This window comes from Physella acuta, unplaced genomic scaffold (genome assembly GCF_028476545.2).
Source record: "Physella acuta isolate Inbredline_101_S28 unplaced genomic scaffold, ASM2847654v3 ptg000213l, whole genome shotgun sequence".
NCBI classification, from domain to species: Eukaryota; Metazoa; Mollusca; class Gastropoda; family Physidae; genus Physella; species Physella acuta.
This window is the reverse complement of record NW_026731732.1, coordinates 162,732-185,714: the sequence shown is the minus strand read 5'-3', so window position 1 is coordinate 185,714 and position 22,983 is coordinate 162,732. Positions and strand designations below refer to the sequence as shown.

General features: G+C 36.1%; 2 protein-coding genes across 2 annotated transcripts; one reads left to right on the top strand and one right to left on the bottom strand.

Moving 5' to 3' along the window:
• Nucleotides 1-7,879: 7,879 nt before the first annotated feature.
• LOC131937585 (universal stress protein in QAH/OAS sulfhydrylase 3'region) lies at nt 7,880-12,828 on the bottom strand. The gene is made up of 4 exons (XM_059295131.1): nt 12,617-12,828; nt 10,028-10,108; nt 9,507-9,613; nt 7,880-9,383 (listed from the first exon to the last, which is right to left on the bottom strand). Exons 1-4 carry the CDS (start codon nt 12,675-12,677, stop codon nt 9,183-9,185), a joined length of 450 nt encoding a protein of 149 aa, XP_059151114.1. The 5' UTR covers nt 12,678-12,828; the 3' UTR covers nt 7,880-9,182.
• A 4,977-nt stretch (nt 12,829-17,805) lies between these two features.
• On the top strand, nt 17,806-21,451 carry LOC131937588 (uncharacterized). The gene is made up of 5 exons (XM_059295137.1): nt 17,806-19,036; nt 19,849-19,953; nt 20,219-20,388; nt 20,823-20,922; nt 21,070-21,451. The coding sequence occupies exons 1-5, from the start codon at nt 17,825-17,827 to the stop codon at nt 21,295-21,297; spliced, it is 1,815 nt and encodes a 604-aa protein (XP_059151120.1). The 5' UTR covers nt 17,806-17,824; the 3' UTR covers nt 21,298-21,451.
• The last annotated feature ends 1,532 nt before the right edge of the window (nt 21,452-22,983 follow it).

Here is a 22,983-nt window from a genome sequence, read left to right as displayed (position 1 = left end):
AATTATTTAAACTATTTACAACAACAAGACTATAACACGGCTGAAATAGAATAGTTTAAAAAAAGCACCTTAGCTCTGTCACCTCTGACTTAGAATGCGAGTTAATCACTCATATCTTAAACTTTTTAATATTACTTGAAATCCTAGCTAACAATTTTCCTCATGGAAGACAACTACGTAATATAGAATTAGTAAGTTCTTTTAAAGAGTTAATTCCCCTGCAACGTAATTTGGTGCCCGTCAGTTACCGATGGACTTATTATAATAAGCCATCATTTATTTTAACTTTAAACTAAATAAAAGAAGGGTAACGGTTATCTTTAATTGAGGTGTGTGTGTGTGGGGGGGGGGGAGGGTTGTCCGAAGTTTGGTGAGGATGTGTAACAAGGCGAAAAAACCTAATAAAAAACATTAAAATTTTGCACTTGAAAAAGATACTTTTTAAATTTTTAAATTTTTTTGTTAACTGAAATTTTATGGTAGACATTACTCTTTCGTTTTGTTATGGTCAATTGTAAACAAAAGTTAACAAAATCGCAAAAAAAAAAAAAAAAAAAAAAAGAAAAAGAAAAAGCGGCGTGGCGGTAGACTTTCTTCGGGGGGGGGGGGGGGGGTGCTCAGACCCCTCGACGAGATGCCCGGAAGAAACTCTGTATATGACAGACAGACCCCAATACTGCCCTATAGTAATGATCGTATTTTCCTGTTGGTTTTTAAATATATTGTTTAAAACTGTATATTAAAATAATGACATAAACAAGAATATGCCTAGAGGATCGTACACACATGAATGGGTAGCTTCGCTTAAGTGATATTATATAGGCCTACATATTTAGTATAAAATAATCTCAGTACCAATCGTAATACCAACTTATACCGTGGTTCGTGTGAGTGGGAGGGGGGAAGGGGGGATGTAGGCTTCCTGGAGATGTATTTGTTATTTGATATAAGGAAAGATGGCTTGTAGAAACGTTGTGTAGGGTAGGGGGGATGGGGCAATTAAGTCTTATTTTTGTCATACGTAATACATTAAGGACGTAAATAGATGGTGTTAACTGCTTAAATAAGGCTTAATTAAAATTTAAAATCAAATACTAGACAGCTTGTATAAAAGAAAAGTATATAAGCTTATTAAGACTTATTATTAGTAATACTAATTTCCTCAGTCTGTTTTTTTTCTCATTACTGTGCTTACTTACAAGTTTTACAACTGTGGTAAGTCGCTACTGTACATTGTAGAACTACCAGCTGTATGTGTCCCTACTTTGTGAGGTGACTAGCATTACCAGTTCATTTATAATAGGCCTACTTTAATTTGATCCAATCTTGTCGTAACTGATTGATTGTATTCTATTATATTTTATTTAGACTTAAATATTACCCTATTCTACTTTCTACCAATGGTAATTGAAAAAATCAGAAGTAAGAAACCTGTTTTTTTTATATAAACAAACCGAGCTTTCAATTATTTTAAGTTTTACAGTAATAAAGTTCAGCGTTAACGATGATGAAACACCTCGATACGGCCCGATATTTCGGTCAAATAGAGGACAAAAGGGTCCGGGGGGAACGCGAAGTTGAACATGTCAAAAGGTGGGGCACTTGCCAGCTTAGCTTGTAATTTATGATAATTATTTTTAGACGACAGCTATGGCGAGGTAGCGTTTCGTGAACCAAGTCACAACCAGGAAACAGCTTACATTAGGATCAAGTTTCATAGGCCCGAGTGTGCAAATTTAGAAACTTTATTTTAGAATAGAAATCTATACTAGTGCCAAGGCAATACACGTATTATTAAGGTACTTCGGGAAATGGGAAGCTTTTAGAAAAATAATTAAGATGTCTATTTGTGTTGTGTTTATCCAAATTAATACGAGTTCTACCCCTAATTTAATGAATATAAAAAGGTATAATTTGTTATATCTTTTGATGATGCAACCAACTTTGGCCGTTAGCCGGGACTTGTAATTTATTTAATTTATACTGAGTTGTTTGATTCATATTTATTTCAAGCTTATATATTACTACAGTTAAACTAGAATGACATTAGTTATGCTTATATTTAAACCAGTAGCGTAGCGAGGGAGGGGGGGGGGGGGGGGGGGGGGGGGGCGGGACATATGTCCCCGGGCGCCGACCTTAGGGGGCGCCAAAATAGGTTGGAAAAATAAATTGAAAGGTTGAGGGGGGTGCAATTCAAAATCTTGAGGGGGGGGGGGTGCAAATCGAAAAGTTTGTCCCCGGGAAGGGTCGCTACGCCTCTGATTTAAACTACAATGTGTCTTTTAGGTGTTTCGAATAAACTCATTGTTCAACAACAATGTAATGTAGCCTACCAAGTTTTGTTTCGTAGTCTACGATGTAATCCAGTTTTCCAATTTTAACTTATTCCATAACCCCGATCTCCCTAACAGCATGCTATCTAAATACCAGATTAGGTGTCGGTTTTCCAAAGATGAAATTGAAATGAAGGGTGAAAGGGTATCTAAAAATGTGAAGTATTTAAGCCATGTTAATTAAACTGCATGAAAATAGTTTCCTTTCATGTACGCACTTAGCAAGGCAAGGACAAACTACAGGTCATGCTGCTATGCTTTTATCAGAGTTTCTTCCAGGCATCTCTTGGGGGGCTCCCCCCCCCCCAACGAAGAAAGTCTGCCCCCTCCCCGAACGAAATGGAATTCATATAGAAAATATACTTTTAACAGTTTCCGCCCCCCCCCCACCCCGAAAATTTCGCCCCCCCCCCCCTGGAGAAAAAAGTCTGAAAGAAACACTGATGTTTATGGAAAGTGCTTATTGCGGCCAACGGTATATGAAATACGCAATAAGCTTATATCCTCTCACATCCGGTCTCAAAAATAAACACTGTGATTATTTCCTCTCAACTCTGAGAAGATAATTATGAGCTCAGCGACGTATTCCTTCTATCGTTGGCCGAAATAAACACTACTGTGTTTGATGAATGATGGCTATATAAATAGACTAAAAATTTCTAATGTAACATAAGGGAATTGTATAGGAGGCATGCAGAGTTTCTTCCAGGCATCTCTTCGGGGGTGGGGGGACGGGGACGGGGACGGAGACACCCCCCCACCCCGAAGAAAGTCTACCGCCAACGAGATGGAATTTATATAGTAAACATATACTTTTACTAGTCCGCCCCCCCCCCCCGGAAAATGTTGACCGCCCCACCCCCCCCCCCCCCCCCCCCCCCGAAAATATCAAGTGCCCCCCCCCGGAGAAAAAAGTCTAGAAGAAACACTGGAGGCATGGTCAGATGATAGAGCGCACGGCCGATAGCCGCGAGTTCGGATCTGAGTCCACCCAGCTCGGATGGGTACCTGACTCAAGCGACTGGACATAGTGTCGACCACACAATCCCTTGATGTGCCGAGGTCACAGAAAAACGTGAACTCTACTTCATCTACCCAGGCACCAAAGGGTAGCTTCACCGTAGTGATTGTGGTTGGTCTGAATGTAGGCCTAATTCTTTTTATACCGTTCAAGTATTGGTCTATATATTGATTTTCTTAATATTTATAATTTCTTACACACACTATAACAAAGCCTTGTCTATGATTTAACTATTATAAGCTATAATACTGCCTAAATTTTTTTTTATAGACGTAGCACCTATTCCGGCGCCCGGGACAGACTTTCAATTTTGCGCCCCCTCCCTCCCATTTCTATTTATAGTTATTCCAGTCTGTGAAAAAGCACTCCCCCCCCCTCCCCCAGTTGTAAATGTTGGTGGCGCTTCTTACCAGTTACTAACCCGTAACATTTTCTATTTCGGTGCGACAAAATTAATATAGAAAACAGCTAATCAGCGCGTAAAACCTTATTTCCGTTTATTTTCGTAACTTTTACTTATATAATTCAATACTTCAGCTTAAAATGAACTTATAAATTACTTTTTTTACCCTATTGGCGCCCCCCCCCCCCGTCCGACCCACCCGCCCTCCCCTAGCTATACCAGTGTGCCTATGTTTCAGATCTGGATTCTTGTTGTTTTGCTTATATAAAAATATCTTTACCTAAAGATATTTTATTAATGGTAAAAAAAAAAGAAGAGATCAGTAAGTTAGACAAATTGAAGGACGAAAAAAAAAAGTTTAGAAAGAAAATGTTGAACTAATGTGTATGGGATACAAACTGAACCGCCCTGTACCGGAGATTGTCGTGTCGTGTCGCAGCATAATGAACCGCTAGACGTGTCGTTGTGCCAGGAACAAAAGTAGGTGCTGGAAACGAAAATAGACCAGCGGATCTCAAATGGTTTCATTGTACTGATGGTGTTTGTTAACGTTTCAAGTGTAGGCATGTTTGGGCATTTGTATCAGTGGCGTAGGCAGGGGGGGGGGATTAGGGGGGTCATAACCTCTCCATAGACCCCTCGGTATTTATATAAAAAGTATGAGGGGGGGGGGTGCAAATCGAAAGTTTGTCCCCGGGTAAAAATTGGAACCCCCCCCCCCCCCCCCTTGTGACGATCCTGGCTACGTCACTGACTTGTATAACACATAGAAAACAAAGATCGGCGGAAAAGAAAAGCTTGCTAGATATTATAGTTATTCCCTTGTAACTTAAAAAGATTGTCCGTCTGTTGTTGGGCAGAAATTTTTGTAAAATTTGAGATGTTATTGGCAGCACATACTTCTTTATGCTTATCTTTGGAAAGAGGGGGGGGGGGGTGGATGTTGCTATAATGATCAACTTCCCTCACCATAAGATTATGTATAAGGTATCAGTGGTTCCAAGAGTACTGAGTGAGGCTGATACCCCCCCCCCCTTCCACGAACTAGGATGACGCCGGTGATTCATGATTCAGATAAACTCTAATATGTTCTAATATATATCTAAAGGATGATATTAAGTAAAGTATACCTTACCTGAAGAATGATATTAAGTAAAGTATACCTTACCTGAAGAATGATATTAAGTAAAGTATACCTCTTCTCTTATAGAGTGAGGACCGATGGTAAGTATAATTAGCCGAATATTGTGCACCAGTAGTTAAGGCACAGACTTAAAAATATTGAAAACACCGTGAACTTCATTACTTTGAAGTTTTTCAATTGTCTTTACGGTAATCACACAAACAGGTGTCAGAGTTCATGTGTCAGAGTTCATGTGTAGGTCATGCTGACTAGGCTAACTGATATTTGATAGCTTTAAATAGACTTGCATTGTGTTTTAATGTCTTTAAATAGGCTTAGAATGTATTTTTTTAATGGCTTTAAATAACCTTAGATTGTCTAAATGATAAAAAAAAAACTCGAATGATTTTTTTAAAAGCTATAAGGAAATTAATAAGTGCAACGGCAATAATTTATGCATAAATTTAAAAGAAAATAATCGGTTAAAATCAGGAGTGATTATTACAAAATACAATTTTTACAACAGAAACTGCAATATTTAAAACTTAATACATTTATGATCGTCGTTGAGGGTCTTAACACATCTGTTGTTGAGATTAACGTTGGATCGGCTGACTCGACACTTTTATATCACGTACACACGTTTTATAGGAGGTGATACATGTAGGGTGGTGGTGATAGATTTGGGGCAAGTGGGGTGGTGGTGATACATAAGGTTCAGGGGCAAGTGGGGTGGTGGTGATACATAAGGTTCAGGGCAAGTGGGGTGGTGGTGATAGATTTGGGGCGAGTGGGGTGGTGGTGATACATAGGTTTGGGGCAAGTGGGTTGTTGGTGATATATAAGGTTCGGGGCAAGTGGGTTGGTGGTGATACATTAGATTTGGGGCAAGTGGGTTGGTGGTGATACATAAGGTGTGGGGCAAGTGGGGTGGTGGTGATACATTAGATTTGGGGCAAGTGGGTTGGTGGTGATACATAAGGTGTGGGGCAAGTGGGGTGGTGGTGATACATTAGATTTGGGGCAAGTGGGTTGGTGGTGATACATGAGATTCGGGGCAAGTGGGTTGGTGGTGATACATAAGGTTTGGGGCAAGTGGGTTGGTGGTGATACATAAGGTTTGGGGCAAGTGGGGTGATACATTAGATTTGGGGTAAGTGGGGTTGTGGTGATACATTAGGTTCGGGGCAAGTGGGTTGGTGGTGATACATTAGGTTTGGGGCAAGTGGGTTGGTGGTGATACATAAGGTTTGGGGCAAGTGGGTTGTTGGTGATACATAAGGTTTGGGGCAAGTGGGGTTGTGGTGATACATAAGGTTTGGGGCAAGTGGGGTGATACATTAGATTCGGGGCAAGTGGGGTGGTGGTGAGACTTTGGAATAGAGACATGGTGGTGGTGATCATTTGGGGCAAGTGGGTTGGTGGTGATACATTAGATTTGGGGCAATAGTGGTTAATACATTAGATTTGGGGTAAGTGGGGTTGTGGTGATACATTAGGTTTGGGGCATGAGGGGTGGTGGTGATACATAAGGTTTGGGGCAAGTGGGTTGTTGGTGATACATAAGGTTTAGGGCAAGCGGGTTGGTGGTGATACATAAGGTTTGGGGCAAGTGGGGTGATACATTAGATTCGGGGCAAGTGGGGTGGTGGTGATACATAGGGTTTGGGGCAAGTGGGGTGATACATTAGATTCGGGGCAAGTGGGATGGTGGTGAGACTTTGGAATAGAGACATGGTGGTGGTGATCATATAAATATTTAACCCAGGCTGGATCACAAGTTTACTGATGTAAGCTCGTGTTGCCCGGAATGTTGCCGTGTACTAGTAGGCAGTGTTTCTTCCAGACTTTTTTCTCCGGGGGGGGGGGGGGTAAACTTTCTTCGGGGGGGGGGGGGGGGGCGGACACTGTTAAAAGTATATATTTTCTATATAAATTTCATTTCGTTCGGGGGGGGGGCGATAAAAAAATTTCGGGGAGGGGGCTTAGCCCCCCCCCACCCCCCCCCCCCGAAGAGATGCCTGGAAGAAACTCTGCTAGTAGGGCCTGCTGTAAGCGCTACTTCAGGCAACCAAATAATCAGCTGACCAACGTGTTATATAGTCCTGGTCATTTCTTGAGGTAAATATATACAGGCCTACAGATTTTAAAGTTGTTTTTTTTTCTTTAGTCTAAGCGTTCTACTTTTATCATGATCCCTTCTTGAAAAAAAAAAACGGAAATCATGTGACTTTTGTTTACGACTAGCTGACAATAAGAAAACGAACGTGCCAAAAACACGGTCGGGTATGAAAAGGCTGTTAGCCTGTAGGGTTTGTACCTCATCAGAAATCAGTGAACCGAGACAGACGCCCTAACCTGCCAACGGTGTCACCTTGGCGACCTGACGTGTGCTGACGTCATTACCTTTTATCGCTGTGATTTGGACCATAGTTTAGGCGGGGGGAAAATGATGGCCATAACGTTGAGATTTCTTTACTTGAAGCCAATGATATTCTTATTCATCAGTGGAATGCAAGTAGGTCTGTGCTTCTCACCAACACGATGAACACATACAGCTATATGACCCTAGTAAACACATGTTCAGCAGCTTTATAGTATACAACCCACCCACGTTTTTCAAACTCCCTAGTTTGTAACCAGTTTGCAGGATGTTAACTACAAAAATATCTAACATAACATGTGTTTTTCATTATAAGGTGCTTAAAAAAATAAAGTTGTAAAACAAGTTTTCCGAGGTGACATGTTACTTGATCAATTCTTGATCAGCTATTTGCACTAAGTTTTAGGTTGTGCCGCCTGTTTTAGACCGGCAACACAAGCCAGTTGACTTCAGTGGAGAATATTCCAGAAAGATGGGCTACCACCCTGGCCAATGGGAGAGACAAACTCAAAACTGAGTGGCCAGGAAAGTTCTTGTCTACATCCATGTCAGACTGCAGGTTAAATAACAAACTAACAAACATGACGTCTAATAGAAACCAAACACAAAGAGATACATGTTAATAGATTTATTTATCAAAAAGTTGTGGAGGAAGAAATCACAGTGCGATCAACTAAACAATTTGTACCTGGTTTTAGCAACAGTCAACATATCACACTGGCCCTCTTATACATAGAATAGTTTGAGTGGTATGGCAAGTCCTAAGTACATTTGATTAGACTAAACAAAACTACTGTAAACATGCTAAACGTGTGTAGGACAAAAATCATGGTAACCTACAGAAAACTGAACACCTCGCTAGATCACACTTGGAGAATTAAATCAAAATGGAATGTTTTGCTTATGTACAAGAAATCTACAGTTCTTTAAATAAAACATGATATGTGGTAGTAAGATTCACAGATAGTTATAATAATTCTCTTTTTATAAAAATATAAAAATAGTGTAAAAATGTGCTGCTAGGGGTGGATCTATACAGACTAGGGCTGGCACCAACTGCACTTAATCAAGTCATAGAAGACTTTACCAGAAGATGACTGCACAAAAAGCTGAAGACAGTTTACAATTTGAAGGAAATTCTGTTAACAAAAGCACCATACAACTGGACTTAATAAATGCCATCTGCTGTAAAAATGTGAACTGCTAAATACAAACACAATTCTGATTAAATATACAAATATAGTTTTAAGTAGTAAAAATGTACAATCAAATGGACTACTTATGTGTTACTAGTTTAAAAATTGTCTTAATATGGCTATCCAATGCCTAGATTTTAGTTTGTGGTTTATAATAACTAATTCTCAATCCAAAACAACATCACAACAATAGTTTGATACATACTCATGTTAAAATTTAAACAAACTTATTCATAAAATGATAAATGCTTAATGAGAAATTATTGTAAACAAGAGACTTATTACCTAACTGGTATATCAAAGCTAGCTAAATGATCAATGACAATTTAATAAAACAAAATACTATCGTCCTCGGATATATGAAAACCATTTGAAAATGCAATAAAGTACAAGATTGTAAATAAAATTAAATGTAAAAAAGAAATGCAAGAATAAATGCAGATAACATTTAAAGACGTAATAAAAATATACTGAAACTAATACCAAGCCAACACAACAATGTGTCTGAGTATAGTCAGTGTTTGAGCTGACACAGTCACAGAAAAATTTAACAAACTGATATAGAAATATCTATTTTCCAAGTCAAGCAAAAGTCTATTAAACTTTACCACCAACACTCTTGCGCAATAAAACAAACAAAAAGTTTTTAAAACATTTCAGTGGAAGATCGAAGTAACAGTGGCTATAAGAAACATGAATGACATAAGTAGGCAGGTGAGTTTACTGGTCAGCACGTACAATGGTGACTGGACAGTGAGCATGGTGAACCACGTACTCACTGACACTACCTAGCAGGGTGCGTCGAATTGTGCCCAGTCCACGTGTACCCATGACAACGGAATCAGCTAATTCATCCCTGGCTGCCTTTGTGATTACCTCCCCTGGCTTATCACCTTGCAATGTCAAAAGCTTTGATGTAATCTAAATAAAAAAGTAAAATACATAATTAAAAAACAAAAAAAAAAACTAAAGCCAATGGTTTTAAAAGTAAAAAGCATAGAGAAGTAAGATTTAAAAATATGAAAGAAAAGTTCAGCAGCTTACATGTTTTCCTCTTAGTACGTTCATGAAACCATCTGTCAGATTGCCAATTTCATCATTCCTCTTTTTAACAGCGGCACAAATGGCATTTACATCAACATTGCGTCCAGCTAGAAAACAAAACCACCGACCATATACAACTTGTATAGACTATAAATACTAATAAAACAGGAAAAACAGGCTGAAACATCACTATGCTAGGGGAAAATATGAAGTACGGTACAACACACATTTAAAACAACGTCTCATATTCATCATAAAAGGTAGATTGGTGTGGCTATAAGGATAAGCAAACAATTGCATGAAAAACTGCTGGGTTAAATGTGAGAAAAATGGAGTTATAAAATGCTGCTAACACAAGTTATCAGATTTCAACTTTTTTTTTTATGTTATTCATTCATTCAGTACACTACACTACACACAGGACTTCTTAATTAAAGGCTTCTTATCAACATCAACATTTGTGAAAGTTCCTGCCTTAGGTTGACAAAAGATTACAGTCAATATTACAAAACATAACTTACGTAAACCAATATCAATATTGTATTCAGCTACATGGACGAGAATGACAGTGTCACCACTTCTGTACATATTATCCAGAAACCCTAGGAAAAAAAAGTGAATTAGGCCTAATTAACTTTAAATAAACAAAGGAAAAAGATGGTAGAAGAATGAAATTAGTGGGTCTTATCTAAGAATTAGTCCCGAGACATTATTTTGTAAACACTTTAATATTACTTTTGAATCATTATGCGACAATGACTGACAATGTTATGCAATCAATACTGTTACAGCTAGAGTGGACATGTCTCATTTGACCAGATGATTTTTCTTTACCAAACAGCCATAACAAGCAAAGTACAAGAAATCACTTTAAAATGCTCATAATGGCTTAAGTGGGGCCTATAGTTTAATATATATGCCTATAACTCCTATTTATATATAAGGATGCATTATTTTTCAAAAATGTTGTAAGAAATACTTTAATCCATAGGGTCTAATTTTAATTAAATCAGTTGTGCCTCTTTTAATAACTTTTATGGTTATGCCAAATATTCGAATATTGTAGTTTAACTAGATAGCTACTGTCTACAAATTAATAAATCTAAAAATGACTATTCTAGTAAGGAGTGAACGTGATACCTTTTAGACTTAAGCCTAATCTTCTTGACTTTATGTTATATTACTTAGTAATTTACTACAAGATCTAGCCTACACTAGATCTAGATTTTTTTAGATTATTAGTAGGCCTATATACTATACTATTACTATACTTATACTATATACTATATAGTATCTAGTATATAGTTAGGGTTGTCGGTATCGGCCGAGATCGCGGTAAAAACATGACCCGAAATCGCCCATTACTTTCTGATACCGGGCGCACGAGATTTGGTTTTGCATACTAATAAGTTATTAATTTATGGTAATTAATTAAGTTTAAAAGGTCATTTCCTAATGTTAAATGAAAAGTAGAATGGTTTTCCCATTGTTTTGATGGCTTAGCGATCTGATTGCACGCTGTCTCTGCCTTGGTCTTCCCCCTGTATGAAGGCTAGTTTCAAATACGTTGGAATCACGATTTTTTAAAAGGTTATTCTAGATGAGTGAAGATTACTGAGCAGACATATCTTATATATGTGGAAATGATATTTGTTTTTGGATATTTTGACTCTGACATTAGATATACTCGTTTAGAGGTGGTCACTGTATGTAGGTCGCGTTGCCACCATTGTTATATTTTTTCATCCCGATCTTCCGGCCTTTAAGTTTGATTAACTAACAACAGCATTCTTATGAAATGTGCAAACACATCTCCTAATTTTTTATTTCATAATATATTTACACACCCATCTTTAATTTTTTAAGCTCTAGTTCTAGTTTTGTAGAATGTTTTTCCTAAAATCCAATTTTGTCAGAGTTAGACTGACAAGAATCAGACCTAGATTCTAGATCTAGGTTACCTGTCTGTTGCTATACACTAGCATAGTGCTAACTGTAATTTTAAGTATTCAAGTTCTACTTACCCTTAGATATAGTTATATGCTGAAAATCAGAATCCATACACAATTCACACATAAAAACATTGATCTGATAATTTCATTTAAATTATTACAAAATGGCTTATATGGGCTCTACTTCACCTGCCCAAAATAACAAGGCAGTTATATACACATTACAGTGTTCAAGTCATTTAGATTTCTGACTATGTAGCTCTTACATTCACTGTATTTATATAAATTATTGCTTTAGAAACATTTTCATATTTGCGCAGCAGTTTTATAACAAAATGGCTTAAAGATGGACTCTACTTCATCTGCCCAAAATAATGAGGCAATTATAATATTATATGCACATAACAGTGTTCAAGTCATTTACTTTAGATTTCAAACTTTGTAGTTCTTTCATTTGCTGTATTTATATAAAATATGGCTTTAGAAACATTTTCATATTTGCGCAGCACACAGTTTTTTGGGGTTATGGGAGGAAGCCAACACAAAAATATAAGTTCTGTATTATTTTTATTCATTTCAACAGCATTTACAAGTTCTATATATCATTCTAGCTAAACTCTGCAAATATGAACAAAATACAACTGCAATTAAATTAACTATGCTCAATTTATTCAGGTATACCATGACTTGTCACAATTGGCCAATGCAAAAACAAGGGGATTCCACCCCTCACAAAAAAAAAACTATTTGAGCTAGACAAAAAATCTTTTTTGTTTTGTTTTCATTTTGTTGAGCTCTACAAGAATATGTAATTTTTATTTTTATATGATGATTAGTGCTTTTTTACCAAAATCCCTACTAATAGTATCTAGATCTATACTCTATAGATCTAGATCTACGATCTTTTACTCTAAATCTAGGCCTAGGAGTAGTACATAATATAAATAATATAATGAAAATCTGATATAGATTACTACTCTACTCTAAACCTCTAGACTCTACTCTTTAGTTAGAAGATCTAGATTCTAGATTTAACTACTAACAACTAGGCCTAATTATTAAATTAATATAGATTAGATCTAAGTCATAAGTTAATAACTAACTAGGGCCTAATTAATTTTAATTTTAAACTATTACTATTACTAAAATGATACGTACAGTTGAAAGCCTTCAGGGCTTCATCACTTCCATCAACTGCTATCAGATGTTTACGAGTCATTTTCTACAGCTAGCCAAGGTACAAATTTCTTAAACAAAAATACAGTCACTCTGTTTTTTATATTCAAACTTTGAAATCTAGATCTATATCGGTAACTTGGAGCGTCTAGGAAAGCCTTTACTTCAGTCTATTATATACTAATCTCTGGCCAGATTTTCCCCTTTTGACATGCTGGAAGAACGTATTACATTAATAATCTAATTATCTAATTAATTTAACGAGTTTTAGACATACATTCTATAAGATTAGAGAATAAATATTTATATAATTATAGTTTATTAACAAAAATCTTATTTTCGATACTTTAAACACATAAGCCAAAGATTCCAAACATTGTTGGTTTACATTTAGACTACCGTAAAACATATAAAACAGTGGTTCTGAAATTAAGTGCGCTAATTTCTTTTTCTGAAATAAACAGTTTCTTGAACACTGTTGTTTTAGAGACATACTATTTAAAAGTTATTACATTTTTTCTGCAAAAGCTAATTTCACGAAGCAATCTATTTCCCGCAATTTACTTATATTTCGATTCACAAATGTCTGCTACCATCACAGCCAAACAACTGAAGAGAGGTAACTAAAACAAATATAACCTGATGATAAAAAGAAAGCTTGTCTCCCTTTACTATCCCCTCTCAATAAATTATTAAATACAATTATTTTTTGGCCGATTTTAAAAACTAGAGTTGCTGCAATATCAGAGAAACTACCAATATGAAAAAAAAACCCCAGCAAAACATTTTATCAAATGCCCATTCTGATTCAGTTCCTTAAATAACTCAGTTAAAATCCGACAAAATATAACTATTGGTCTAGCGCTAATCAATTTCTTCATTTTCTCGAATTGAAAGATCTGTTAATAGTGAATTTTTTAAAAATATGGTTGTTCGCTAAAAGGAATAAAAAATAAATGTATCCTATAGTTAAAGCTGTAGCGGAAATATAATAATAACTATATATATTTATAACAGATCTTCCAATCTTTAAAAGTTTACTACTTTATAACATAAATATAAAGAAGTAAACTTTTTAATCGATAACTCATGAACAGCCTGTTTGCTTTGTAGACAATTTCCAATAATGATGAATAATGAGGATTACTTCTCCGGTTGCATAATGTGTTTCTACATTCGAATATGTACTTTATTTGATTAAATAGCATTAAGTTTATACCATTCAATACAACCAACATATTGCTCTCAACAAAAGGCAGTTGCATTACGTCCTGTACATATTAGATGCTAATCTCATAGCCTCGTACACAAAAAGGAAAGATAGATTGATAGAGATGGAGAGATGGAGAGAGATGAACAGAGAGAGAGAGAGAGAGAGAGTGAGACAGATGGAGAGAGGGAGAGAGATCTCCCGGTCTTTTATTTATTACGATGATTACATCATAGCATTTTGTCAAAAAAAAATAATTAAGGAGTGTTGTACATAAGCCTACTAAAAAAAAAATACCTGTTCTGATACATTTGCGATTAAAGGGGGGGGGGGGGTAGTGGAGATGGTGGGAAGATGTGATTGGGTTCTCGAGAGTAAATAACAATATATGCTTAAAGGATTGTGTACGCATTATGTTGGACAAGAATGTGCCATTTGTTACAAATCAAATTCCCATAAGACATTACTTACAGTTCAGTAGACCAGTATCTCCTCATGTTAGCTGATATGAAAATTTTAGGATTCCTGCCCCATAACCAAAATATGTGAAATGTTGGAAAAACGGGTTACATGAATTTACGATTCTACTTTTGATGGGATGAAAAATAAAAATAGTAAACTTAATTTTAGCATTTTTGTTTCTTTGTTGTTGTTATAGATTACACCTTTTGTTATGTAAATGGTTTGTTCACAATGGGCTTGAAAAGGTGGCTCCAAATGATTCAAATTTTTTGTTGCCAGAAAGCATATTTTTCAACCATAATTGAATATTTTTTTTAACATTTGTGTAATTAGTGCAAAATGACTTCTGGTTTTATATAATAGTAATTTAGCTAACACTTTAATTTTTTATTTGAGCTAAAAAAATTTTAAACTAAAATCTACGAGTCTGTACAAACTATGTTTAGTCCTTAAGTGTGTCTATCATACGCCGACTGGTGTTGTGGTAGGGGCGATTACGCTGTGTCGCTATGTTCAACAAGTGGGCTGAGTGCGTTTCACGGTTACGCCATTTCGTTGAAAAAGAGTGTTAGCTTATGTATATTTTGTTGAACGATGTGTAAGCGTTAATTTATCTAGTTGAATAACGTGTTAGTATTAGTTAATCTCTTTAAATACTGTGTTAGATTTAGTTATCTTTTTGAATAATGTGTTAGCGTTAGTTCATCTTGTTGAATTTTTTAAAATCATTGGTTTCTCGTGTTGAATGATGTGTTAGCGTTAGTTCATCTTGTTGGAATAATGTGTTAGCGTTAGTTTATATTTTTGAATAATGTGTTAGCGTTAGTTCACCGTGTTGAATAACGTGTTAGTATTAGTTTTTGAATAATGTGTTAGCGTTAGTTTATCTTTTTGAATAATGTGTTAGCGTTAGTTTATCTTGTTGAATAATGTGTAAGCGTTAGTTCACCGTGTTGAATAACGTGTTAGTATTAGTTTTTGAATAATGTGTTAGCGTTAGTTTATCTTTTTGAATAATGTGTTAGCGTTAGTTTATCTTGTTGAATAATGTGTTAGCGTTAGTTTATCTTGTTGAATAATGTGTTAGCGTTAGTTTATCTTGTTGAATAATGTGTTAGCGTTAGTTTATCTTGTTGGAATAATGTGTTAGTGTTAATTTATCTAGTTCAATAATGTGTTAGCGTTAGTTCACCTTGTCGAATAACGTGTTAGTATTAGTTTTTTAATAATGTGTTAGCGTTAGTTTATCTTTTTGAATAATGTTAGCGTTAGTATACTTTGTTGGTTGAATGATGAGTTAGCTTCAGAGGCGTAGCGAGGGGGGGGGGGGAGGGGGGGGGGCGGGGTAGATATGTCCCCGGGCGCCGAACCAAGGAGGCGCCAAAATGAGTTGAAAAAAATTAAAAGCTCATTTTAACTGCAGTTTTTCATTATAAATAAAATAAACCGGGAGTGATCTCTCCTAAACTTTCTCGAATATTCTTATATAAAACAACAGGGGATGGGAACTCGGGATATAGACACGATTTTAAATCCATTTTAAATACTTAAACTTTTTAAAATAGAATAAAGTCTCGAAGGAAAAAGAATTGCACACCAAGTGAACGCAAAATAAAATGTGCATAATAGTGCGGAGTATTATTAATACTTTATAAATTTACATGCGTTTTATTGAGAAATCGGAAATAGCGTAAATTACTTCTCCCGGTCAACGGAAATTAGTCACAATTTGATATAAGTTAGAGAATTTGATCTTTTACTTTTATGTGAAACTTTATTTATCTATTTGAAATAGTACTCAAGTACTATTCAAAGTAGAATATCGGTTATCGGAAATCGCTCAAAAGTTGATACGGATCTACGATTTTGATATAATACTTATATATGAAATTTCATCAACCTAGCTGTAACGGTACTCAAGTTATGGTGATTGCAACTTCTTGTTTTTCCGCCTCAGGGCGGTGTAAAACGTCAAGATTTGCAAAAATCTCGATTTTTTTTTGCACGATTGCAAGACTTTCTCTATACAAGTAAAAATAGATGAGGGGGGGGGGGGGGGGGACCACACCAAATTGAAAGTTTGTCCCCGGGCGCCGGGAAGGGTCGCTACGCCTCTGGTTAGCTGATCTTGTTGATAATGTTTTAGCGTTGCTTTCTCTTGTTGAAAGATGTGTTACCGTTGGTTTATCTTTTTGAAAAAAAATTTAACCCCGTTCATGTAAGTTCGTGTTTTGCACTATGTAAGTTTTGTGTTTTTATGGCTTATATTTTGTTTTACTTACTCTATTATAAGTAATGATTGTTATTATACGTGTTTAATTGTTAAGGCGTAGTGTATACATGGTCTACGACATATCCAAACGCTACATTACCCCCGTCCAACAAAACTGCTGCACTACCAACTCCCCCACCCCCACCTCCTGTCAATTAACCCCGGTCATATAGAAATAGAGAAACGGATAGGTATATATTAAGGATAAGTTAGGGATTGGGTAAGGGATATAGTAAGGGATAGGGGTACTTTTAGCATCGGTATGATGTGTTTGCAAACGGAGAGGTATTGCCCAGGAAAAATTTAAAGCGAGCTAATTTATAGGGTGGGGTAGTTGAACCTCAACCTCAACCTCAACCTCAACCTCAACCTCAACCTTAACCTTAACTTTAACCTTAGCCTCAACCTCAACCACAACCTCAACCTCAACCTCAACCTCAACCTCAACATCAACATCAACCTCAACCTTAACCTTAACCTTAACCTTAACCTTAGCCTCAACCTCAACCTCAACCTCAACCTCAACCTCAACCTCAACCTCAACCTCAACCTCAACCTCAACCTCAACCTCAACATCAACATCAACATCAACACCAATATCAACATCATCAACCTCAGTCTCAGCTTCGACCTTGACTCTCAACCTCTCATCCTCGTCATAAAATCACAGCCTCATCTTCATAATAATAAAACCCCAACCTCAACATCATCATCGACATCGACATAGATATCGAAAGCTATATGAAACAGTGGCGTAGCGAGGTCGGGTGTCACCCGTTGCACTTAATGGTGTCACCCCCCCCCAGAGGAGTGGCGACTCTTCCCTGGGGACAAACTTTCAGTTTTCGATTTGCACCCCCCTCAAACTTTCGATTTGCACCCCCCTCGAACTTTCGATTTTGATTTCCGTCGACCGGAAGTAGTAATTTACGCTTTCTCAAATTTTTTTTACGATTTCTCAAAAAACTAATGTAAATTTTGAAAGTACTAATAATATTGCGTACTATTATGCACATTTTATTTGACGTTCACTTGGTGTGCAATTCTTTTTCCACGAGATTTTATTCTATTTTAAAAAGTTTTAGTATTTAAAAAATGGATTTAAAATCATGTCTATATACCGAGTTCCCATCCCATGTTGTTTTATGTAAGAATATTCGAGAAAGTTTAGGGGAGATCACTCCCGGTTTATTCTTATAAGCTTTTATCTTAAATCAACAGATATGAGGAATCTCGTCAATAACTTATGGCATCAACCATAATTAAGAAATATCAAACAATGTGGGTTATCATATCGTCTGTTTGTGTTTTATTTGTGCTGTTTGCCGTGCTTGACCTTAAATCATTGACCACCGGCGAGGTGATTAGATCAGGCCAACAGATTAACGCAACAGAACAATCTAGATCTGACAAGATGACCACAACACAACATTCTAGAAAAGCTTGGCCCGGAGTTAGCTATGTGAGTTCCAAAAGAAAGTACAATGAAAGGATGGTTCATGACAACAAAACTACGAACATGCATTTGTTTAGAGACTATTACAGTCAGGAGTTTTGGCCGGGTGTTGAAGATCGTTCTATAGCTCCAGGAGAGGTCCACAATGTTGTTCATTATTTCTGGTGTGGTCAGAAGATTTTTAAATTTGAGGATTATCTCAGTATTTTAAGTGTTGTCAGAATTTTAAAACCACAGAAAATTTTATTTTATTACCAAACAATCCCGTACATTGACCCGGACTGGTACCACTTGTGGTTTGAGGAGCTGAGGCAGTCTGTACCAAATCTTGTCCTGAAAGAAACAAAAGGAAATTTTACTTGTGGAAGTGAGGAGGTTTTACGATTTATTTTAGACAAACTTTCTGTTAGTGGTGGCGTTTATGTTGGAGAGAGAACGATTTTAACAGGGATCCCAATAGAGGTGGAAAATGTATCATTTTATTACAGCTTTAAGAAAAACGAAATATGCGAGGACGTTACACAAGGAGTTATTTTTAGCAGAGAGGGTTTTCCCACAACAACCATGGAAACAAAGCTTAAAGATATTTTAAATACAAAAAACAACTGTTTTAGTTTAGATGAATTGAATGCACTGCCATTTCCCCTGGGATACAAAGATCTTAAAGATGTTCAACCATGCGCCGTGGTCTGGTACTCCCTGCAGCCAAAAGATATTTGGAACGTTTCATCAAATTTTGCGGAGCTTGCAAGATGGCTGACCTACGGAAAACGTGAACGCCAATTTGTTGAGCCGTCCACCGACGTCCAGGACCTAATTCCACTGATCTCACATCTCGTGTGGATACAACACAAGTCTGATCCGTTCGAGTTCCTCCACTTTCTGAGTGTTATGTCCGCCCTCCACGTCGCTGGGGTACACACGGTCTACATACACGGAGACCAAAAGCCGCACGGGCCTTGGTGGGATGAACTAGACGGAGAAAATGTCGTCTTTGTTAAGGTCAGTCAATACTTGTTTCTTATGTCAAGTGGGAGTGTCTTTGTGTAATACTCACTGCTATTGTTTTGCCAATGAAGATTGTCAATTTATTCTTTTTATACGCACTTATATGAATAAATAACGGTTCACTTGAATGACTATCAGTTTTTTACTTTCTCGTATAGAAAAAGTCTTGTAATCGTGCAAAAAAAAAAAAAAAAAAAAAAATCGAGATTTTTACAAATCTCGACGTTTTACACCTCACTGATACGGAAAAACATAATTTTGCAATCTTGTCCGTATGTCTGTGTGTCTGTCTGTCTGTCTGTCTGTGTGTAAACACGATAACTTGAGTACCGTACAGCTAGGTTGATGAAATTTCATATGTAAGTATTTTATCAAAATCGTAGATCCTGATCAACTTTTGAGTGATTTCCGATAACCGGAAGTGGTACTTTTTCTACTTTGAATTTTTCAAAAGCCTATAACTTGAGTACTATTTCAGATAGATAAATAAAATTTCACATGTAAGTAAAAGGTTTAATCCTCTGCCTTCTGTCAAATTTTGAGTAATTTCCGTTGACCGGAAGTACTAATTTACGCTATTTTCGATTTCTCAAAAAACGCATGTAAATTTATAAAGTACTAATAATATTGCGCACTATTATGCACATTTTTATTTTGGCGTTCGCTTGGTGCGCAATTCTTTTTTCTATGAGATTCTATTCTATTTTTAAAAGTTTAAGAAATTAAAAATCATGTCTATATTTCAAGTTATATAAAAATATTCGAGAAAGTTTAGGAGAGATCACTCCCGGTTTATTTAATTACAGATTGATAAAACGGAGACGATCTACCAGCAAGTAATCAATGGGGCTTCACACCAGTCTGATATACTGAGAGCTTTGATCTTATATAAGTACGGTGGCATATACCAGGTAGCTATTAGCATACACCATTTGTTTAGCAGATGGCTATTGCATACATCACTTGCCTAGCAGATATCTATCAGCATACATCACTTGCCTAACAGTGCTAGAGTGCGCTCAGCTCTGATGGGTACATGATATTAAGTCAGGGAAAGTAAAGACAGCTCGGAAAGTGCTGACCACAGTATCCGTTTATTATGCCGTGTTCACAAAAAAAAACCTCTACTGTCAGGCCTGGAAAGATGCCTATTTTTTTTTAACTTTTGTCGAACAGGACCGTGACGTCATATGGGTCAAGAAGATACCAGAGCATCTCCGCTGGTACCCTGCGGTGTCCAGCATCGACTGGCCACAATATGGCGTCTACCCCGCTGGTCTGAACACGGGCGTCTTGCTGGCTAAAGCTGGCAACATGTACCTACAGAATCATTTGAAGTTCTACAGGTACTTGTGGAGTGTGTACGGAATCTGTATAGCTTTATTATTGACATGCGTGAGGAAACTGTATAACAGAGATTATAATTATTTACATGTATAAATAAACAGTATTATATAAACAATATTATATATTTTTATAAGAATAAAAACTGTATAAAACAGAGATTGTAGTTATTTACATGTGTATGAAAACTGGATCATAGAAATTCTAATTGTTTACGTGTGTATTAAACCTGTATAATTGAAAATAATAGAAAATTTTAATTACTTACACGTGTAAGGAAACTATAAAAAGAGATTATTTATTATTATTTATACATAAACAAATGGAATCGTTTGAAAATAGACTGTTTGGAAAAATAATAGAATTTTTAAGCGGTTGAAATATTCGCTGCACTAAGATACACATTGTATAACTAAATTGTTTTATTTTTTTAAAGATACTATATGGGGGATAAGTGGCTTCTAAATGCCATCATGATGTCATACAAAGCATATGAGCAGCAACCAAATCAGCTACTCATTGACGATTATTTACAAGTTTGTACTTAATTCATATCTCCATTGTATCTTATGTGATTTATTCAATACAACTTTGTAGATAGAAACATTCTGAGCTCCATACTTACATTAGTTAATATATGTACATTTACGTTTCTCTCTCAGAAATAATTTGTTTCGTTTTAGGTAATTTGCTTTAAAGGAAAGTGCCATCCCATATGGAACGCAGGTCCTGATGAGAAGTTTTGGGAAAAGGGACTAGCCTTACATTTTACACATCCTACACCAGTGTCGAGTCTAGAGTCCCCCAACGCCATCAAAAACAGCTCCGATATTTTCAGCACTTTGGGGAGGATGATTTTAGAAAGAAGTGGCAGACTTGATATTCTGGAGCAGAAGCCAGTATCAACATAGATGTTAACGTTTTTTAAAATTTAGGTTTAATTTTTTTTTCTCAAGTAAAAAAAAAATCATGTGTTTTTATATTTTTTTAAAAATCGTATAAAAATCCACAAATAATCTTGGTTGTCAAAACATAGCATTCTATCAGTTTACTAGGCCTTGGTTATTAATCTAAGATGTGTTTATCAGTGAATCATATACCTAAAATTTGCAATTAATTAACTAAAAAAAATGGAGTAATAATACGTCTAGTATAAAAGCATGAACGACAGACATCCACACAGACAGAATTGCAAAGTCCAGTTTTTTTCCACTTGATGAAGCGTAGAACGCCGAGATTTTGATACCTCTAGATTTAGAATTTTAGCCCGATTAAAATAATTCGCCTATACTCCGTACATGATGAAGTACTGAGAAGTAAAACGGTGAAAACTTTCAACATTGCATGTGATTTTTGTGCCAGATTTAAATATTTTCTTTATATTCTCTATACGAGAAAGTTATGAAGCGAGAGTGATCGCCCCTAAACTTTAGCGTACATTCTTATATTACAGTAAGAGTATAGCAGTTTCAGGGCTACAGAAACGCTTTTTTTCCAAAGCTTTTATTTAACTTGCTTTTTATTTGTCATAGATTAAAACTTCAGAGCGAAATTTCGAGCACTTCAAACTGACCGATTCACTTCAAACTTGGCACTTGGGTCAAGACCCAACAACACTGCAATCTGACATCAAATTTGACTTAATTGGATCACTAAATAATTATCTCATGAACTAACTATAATTTTCAGAAATTAGTAGGGTTCCCTACTACTATTCCGCATTATTATACTCGCATTATCATGTTGATTTGGTGTGCAGTAGTTTTTAGTCATGAAACTCTATTAAAAATTTTAAAGTTCTGAAAAAAAATGAATTAAAACGTTTAAATAACACGCTTTTATTTAATAATGCACTAAAAAGGAGATAATAAATTATTTTCTTTAAATATTTAATAATACTCTACTATTCAAATAACCAAAAAGAAAAGCTTGGGTCTCTTCCCAAATATTAGTGAAGGTTTCCAAGAGATAATATAGTGACCCACGCTTCTTGTTATGGTTACCCACCCACAGCCACATTAACAGAACAAAAGAAATATGCAGGTTCAAGTTAATAGTTTCTGAAAAGTGAAGTGTAACAGTGTTTAATGGTTGGTAACACTGGTTTTGTGTGTTTGTGATATCAACGTGACAGTAACAGTTCTTTGTTTAACTTTATAAATTTATTTCAAATTTGTATACACCTTGAAGTTGATACAAATAATATATCCATAGTTGGTAAACTATAAGAATAATTCACAAATGGACTGACATAGTGATGGCCTACATTGTACTATACAGGCACAAAGCTCCCCCCCCTGCATTCTCTAAGTGGCCTCCTGCGCCTCTCATTCCTTCAGGTTATATTATTATACACTCTCAGATCCAAACAGCTTGAAAATACAATGATTGATCGCACAGCATTCACTTCCTTTGGCCAGGTATTCAAATGTCACACACGATTCAGTACAAACTCAATATACAAAAGTACAGTCTGTTACGTAGAGTTAAAAAAAAATTCCCGCTTCAAATGGAACCTGTAAGAACGTGTTTAAAACTAATTAAAAAAAAAAACAAAAAAAAAACAACAACAACAACAACAACAAAAACAACAACAA